The sequence below is a fragment of the Salvia splendens genome, chromosome 19, assembly GCF_004379255.2.
Source record: "Salvia splendens isolate huo1 chromosome 19, SspV2, whole genome shotgun sequence".
Classification (NCBI taxonomy): Eukaryota; Viridiplantae; Streptophyta; class Magnoliopsida; order Lamiales; family Lamiaceae; genus Salvia; species Salvia splendens.
Window position 1 is genome coordinate 12910277 of NC_056050.1, and position 6135 is coordinate 12916411.

Below are 6135 nucleotides of genomic sequence, written 5' to 3' on the forward strand. Positions count from 1 at the left end.
TGTGTATGTTTTCCCCCTTTCTTCCCCGCTTCTTTAATCCTCCCCTAGTCACGATCAACCGTGTTTTCTATCCTTAGAAAATGCGGGCGTGACAGAGTGGTATCAGAGCAATTTTTCTTTCCGCTCTGGACCCAAGTGTGTTCTTTCTTTCTTGATCTAGATTAGTATCCCTAGATCAAAATAATTTAAAAAAAAATTAATTTAAAAGTGTCAAGGGCTCAACATCCGACCATCGCGCTCAACCTGAAAAGAGGTAACCAAATTATTTTGTAAGAGATTTTGAGGTAAATATTTTGGGAATGGAAATGATTAGTTGTACATGGTGGAATTAGATTGGCGGAAATTTTTATGTTGTGGAAACATGAGAAAATTTTGTTTTGGAAATAGTTGAACTTTAAGTTAAAGCATGCTAGTTCTTTTTTTGTTCGATTGAGATTTTGAGGAACATGATGTTGTTATGTGTTGAGACGTCTAGTGATAATTGTTTGTGTATGCTCGATTATGTGGCCTTTACGTGATGATTTGAGTCATGACTCGTAGATACTGAAGTATGATATTATGAATTCCTTGTGTGATTGCGGACTGTTTTGGATGAACGTTAGACTTTACATCATCGATTTTAATTGTATGTAGCAACTCAATTATTGCTTCTCCGAGCAAATTAAATGAACGTGGAACAGCGAACCACATTAAATCTCTAATACCGAAAGGATAAAAGAAAAATAATAAGTATAACGTTCGGAAAGTGTGAATGGAAGTTTGAGTGATGATAGTTAGTGTTACATGCGCATACGTAGCTTGATTTTGTATACGTATTCTATAATCGTTATATATGAAAGGTTGCGTGAGATGTCTTGATACGTGAATGTAGTGATTAATAATTGGAGCGACCATATTGATCTATGCGTTTTGAATTAGAATGCCACCGAGACGTGGACGTAGACCTAGGCGTGGACGTGGAGAGGAGGACCCTGTGGACCCTCAGAATGTAGATGGAGAGCAACCACCACCACCACCACCACCACCGCCACCGCCACCACCACCACCACCACCACCCCCGCATCAACCCAAACAATATATTGACACCTTTTTAAGGCAAAAACCCCCACAGTTTGATGGACTGGGAGAGCTGTCTAAGGCAGAGACCTGGATACGCACCCTCGAGCGCATATTTGATTTTATGGAGTGCAGCGACAAGGAACGCCTTGCTTGTGTGACTTTTCAATTAACGGGGCCCGCATATTTTTGGTGGGATACCAAGCTAAGGACCATGAACCCTGAACGCCGTGAAGCGCTTACTTGGGAGATATTCAAGGAAGAGGTGTACAATAAGTACGTTCCCATGAGCTATAGACGAGCAAATGTAGTTGAATTCCATACTTTGAAGCAAGGGAATATGACAGTGACGGAGTACGACCGCGCATTGTGTGAAATGACTCGATATGCTCCCGAGTTGGTGGATACATATGAGAAAATGGCAGAAAAGTTTCGTGCTGGTCTCAAGCATGAAATAAGAGTAGAAGTGGCAAGTCGCAGAGGACTTTCATATTCTGAGATTTTGGCTTGTGCATTAGATGTGGAAGAAGCGTTGCCTAAGGAGATGACAGTAGCAAATACTACACCAGTGCCACTTCAACAACATAATTTCAAAGATAAGAGGAAATGGGATGGAGATCGAACTCCATATGATAACAAGAGGCAGCAACCCATCAGAAACCCACCGTAGTACGGAGGTAGGCAGAGTGCTCCCTATCAGAGGGGTGACTTCCGGCCTAGAGCCCCCCAGTGTGCTAAGTGCTTTAAGAACCATTTTGGGGAGTGCAGAGAAAAGAGCAATAAATGCTACACCTGTGGTGGAAATGGTCACTTCTCTAGGGAATGCCCAAGTAAGATTATGGAGATGGGAGCAAGACAGAACAATCAAGGGTTTCATCCGCAAGCGCGGGCACTACAAGCCGAACCGAGGGGATACTTACCCCACCACAGCAGCAACAGCAGCAACGTCGTCAAGGACTTCCCACTCAGGCAAGGGCATATGCTTTAAAAGGGAAACAGCCGACGAACCAGCAAGGGAATCAAGAGCAAGGAAACTTGGCAGGTATGGGTACGCTCCTCGACATTCCTATTGTTGTTTTGTTTGATATAGGTGCATCACATTCTTTTATATCAGCATCATGTGTGAATACTTTAGAACTGCCTATCAATAGAACTGAACAGAGAATGAGTGTGACTTCACCCGTAGGAGAAACTATAGATATATCACAAATTTGCTCGAATGTAGAATTTACTATGGGAGAACTTAAGCTAGTTGCACATGAATTACAAGTTATGTCGATGGGGAGTGTAGACATAATTTTGGGAATGGATTGGTTGGCCGAGAATCATGTTACCATTCGCTGTAAAGAGATAGAGATCTCTTTTCAAACCCCGGGAAAGGAGCTGACTATATTTTATGGGATTTCTATGAATCGACGCAAGTCCATAATTTCTGCACTTCAAGCGACGACTATGATGAGGAAGGGATGCCCAGCGTATCTCGTCTATCTAAATGGAGAGGAGAAGAAAGAAAGAAGCATAGAGGATGTGGCAGTAGTGAAAGAATTTCTAGATGTTTTTCCTAACTCCTTGCCAGGACCACCACCCGATAGACAGTTGGAGTTTACAATTGATTTGGAGCCAGGATCAGCACCGATATCTAAGGCACCATACCGTATGGCGCCTAAGGAATTGGAAGAACTTAAGATACAACTACAAGAGTTGTTAGACTTGGGTTTCATTAGACCCAGTGTGTCGCCGTGGGGAGCACCGGTGTTGTTCGTGAAGAAGAAGGATGGAACATTGAGGATGTGCATAGATTATCGAGAGTTGAACAAGTTGACACTCAAGAACAAATATCTACTGCCGAGGATAGATGATTTGTTTGATCAACTCCGTGGAGCCGGAGTATTCTCGAAAATGGATTTGAGATCGGGATACCATCAACTGAGAGTCCGACGAGAAGATGTACCCTAGATGGCTTTCCGAACTAGATATGGCCATTATGAGTTTATAGTGATGCCTTTCGGATTGACAAATGCCCCGGCTGTATTTATGGCCTTATGAATCGTGTGTTCCATCCATACTTGGACAAGTTTGTCTTAGTCTTCATAGACGATGTCCTTATCTACTCAAAGAACGAGGAGGAACATGAAAAATATTTGAGGACTACCTTGGAGACGTTAAGGGCCGAGAAACTCTACGCCAAGTTCAGTAAGTGTGAGTTTTGGCTCAAAGAAGTGAATTTCCTAGGGCACATAGTAAGCGCAGATGGAATTCGAGTAGACCCCGCAAAGGTGGAAGCTGTACAGAAATGGAAATCACCAACCACACCTAATGAAATTCGGAGTTTTCTAGGACTGGCGGGATATTATCGGAGATTCATCGAGGGATTTTCTAAGATAGCGAGGCCAATGACGCAACAACTAAAGAAGGGGATCAAAGTGAATTGGACGACGGAGTGTGAGGCCAGTTTTCAGTTACTAAAAGAGAAGTTGACCACCGCACCAATTCTCGATGTGCCAGAGCTAGACACTAATTACGTGGTGTATACCGATGCATCAAAAGTTGGACTCGGATGTGTACTTATGCAGAATGGGAAAGTGATTGCGTACGCATCAAGGCAGTTGCGGCCACATGAGTTGAACTATCCGACGCATGACTTGGAGTTGGCAGCAGTTGTACATGCTTTGGAGATTTGGAGACACCATCTTTATGGAGTTCGATGTAGATATATACGGACCATAAAAGCCTCAAGTACTTCTTTGAACAAAAGGATTTGAACATGCGCCAGCGTAGATGGCTTGAGTTGGTGAAGGATTATGATTGCAGTATAAACTATAACCCAGGAAAGGCGAATGTAGTGGCTGATGCCCTAAGTAGAAAGTCTCAACCTCAATTGGCCACTTTTCTCACGAACGAAGAGAACTTGATACGAGAGTTCAGTAAAATGTGATTGGAGGTAGTGAGAGCACCCGAGACAGTGGAAGGAAGGATCGTCACCTTGGTAATGGAACCCGACCTAAGGGCTAGAATAGTGGAAGCTCAAAGACGCGATACTTTACTTGATAAAATTCATTCGGAAGTGAGGACAGGGGAACAAGAATATTTTCACGAGGAGGCGGATAATACCCTCACATTCAAGGGCAGGTTGTGCATGCCTAGAGACAAAGGGCTTAGGAATGAAATCATGAGGGAAGCACACGAAACACCGTATACTGCTCACCCGGGGAGTACCAAGATGTATCGAGATATGAAGAGACTGTTTTGGTGGAATGGCATGAAAAAGCATGTAGCGGCATTTGTGCAGAGGTGTCTAGCATGTCAGCAAGTGAAAGCTCTACATCAACGACCCTATGGGAGACTACAACCACTTGAGATACCGGAGTGGAAATGGGAGCACATTGCATTGGACTTCGTGACCGGATTACCAAGATCCCAATGAGGAAACACTGTTATTTGGTTGATTATTGATCGTCTCACAAAATCTGCTCACTTTGTGCCGATTCGTGATACCTATGGAGCCAATAAGTTGTCTAAGATGTATGTGAAAGAGATCATACGCTTACATGGAGTACCGGTGACTATTACATGTGATTGTGATACGAAGTTTACCTCTAGATTTTGGATGAGCCTACAACGAGAGTTAGACACTAAGTTGAATTTCAGCACTGCATTCCACCCGCAGACTGATGGGCAATCAAAGAGGACGATACAGACTTTGGAGGATATGTTGAGAGCCGTGGTGCTAGATCGAGGAGTAGGTTGGGAGGAAGTGTTGCCACTAATAGAGTTCGCTTACAACAATAGTTATCAGGCGACTATTAACATGGCCCCGTATGAGGCATTGTATGGGAAGAAGTGTAGATCACCACTTTACTGGGATGAAGTGGGTGAGAGAATAGTTCTTGGACCAGACTCAGTGGAAGAAATGATTGAGATTGTTCGACAAATTCGTGAGAGGATCAAGGAAGATCAGGATCGACAGAAATCATATGCTGATGTTCGAAGAACCGATCTCCAATTTGAGGCTAGAGATAAAGTTTTTCTGAAGGTAGCTCCATCAAAAGGAATAACTCGGTTTGGTGTGAAAGACAAGTTGAGACCACGATTTATTGGGCCTTATGAGATTCTTGACAGAGTGGGTACCGTAGCGTATAGATTGGGCTACCACCAAGCTTTGGGAAAGTACACAACGTTTTCCATGTGTCACAATTGAGAAAGTATGTGTTCGACCCTAACCACATAATTCATCAAGAGGAGATGATGATTTTGAATCCGAATTTGAGTTACAAAGAAAAGCCCGAAGCCATTCTGGGTCGGAAGGTGCAAGAGTTGAGAAATAAGTCTATTGCTTCGGTGAAGGTTCGGTGGAGAAATCATGGCGTTGAGGAAGCTACGTGGGAATTGGAAGACAAGATGAGGGAGAAGTACCCAGAATTGTTTGAATGATCTAAGCAAATTTCGGGATGAAATTTTTGTGAAGATGGGTAGATTGTAATACCCGTTTTTATTTCTATCATTTTAAGTTAAGATTTTTGTTTTGAGAACGAGCGAGTGATACACCTTGAATAAAATAACGTGTTTGTCTCGATTGGTTGTGAATGAAAATAGTGAATGCTTGAGTTATTGTTGATTAATTATGTGGTGTAAGTTGTCGACGAGACTGACGTAAGAGTCGTCGATGGGAAAATTTGGGCGTTCGTTTACAATGTGCTTCTAATAACACCAAAGTACTAAAATAATAAAACACCACAATTAAATCAATGTACTAAAATTATATATATTTGGGCCTATCATTTATCTCTATTGTTCTAGCCTTTATTTCTTTTTAGTTGACCAATTTTTGAGAAGCTAAAATAATAAATAATTATTCTACTCCTCCTGCAGTGAAATTTTAGTCAAATAAATTTCTCCCAATCCCACTTCTATTCGGTTTCCTCCATATCTCCTTCTCTCCTTAAAAATCTACAACCAAATACTCTCTATTAACTCCATTTCTACATCTCCTCCCACAATCTCAACAAACCATCGTTCCTGCAGCTTTTCTTCCCTTCATTTAAGTTAATTTCTTCTTCTCCCATTGAGTTCAAAAATCTG

General features: G+C 42.3%; 1 protein-coding gene across 1 annotated transcript; it reads left to right on the forward strand.

The window, feature by feature from the left end:
• The first annotated feature begins 4966 nt into the window (after window positions 1-4966).
• LOC121779029 lies at window positions 4967-5487 on the forward strand. Its single transcript, XM_042176382.1, has 2 exons — window positions 4967-5089; window positions 5197-5487. Exons 1-2 carry the CDS (start codon window positions 4967-4969, stop codon window positions 5485-5487), a joined length of 414 nt encoding a protein of 137 aa, XP_042032316.1.
• Window positions 5488-6135: the final 648 nt, after the last annotated feature.

Coding starts and splice junctions, on each gene's coding strand:
- LOC121779029 (XM_042176382.1), top strand. CDS start 4,967: ATGATTGAGATTGTTCGACAAATTCGTGAGAGGATCAAGGAAGATCAG. Junction 5,090..5,196: donor GAGATAAAGTTTTTCTGAAG/GTAGCTCCATCA, acceptor CGTAGCGTATAG/ATTGGGCTACCACCAAGCTT.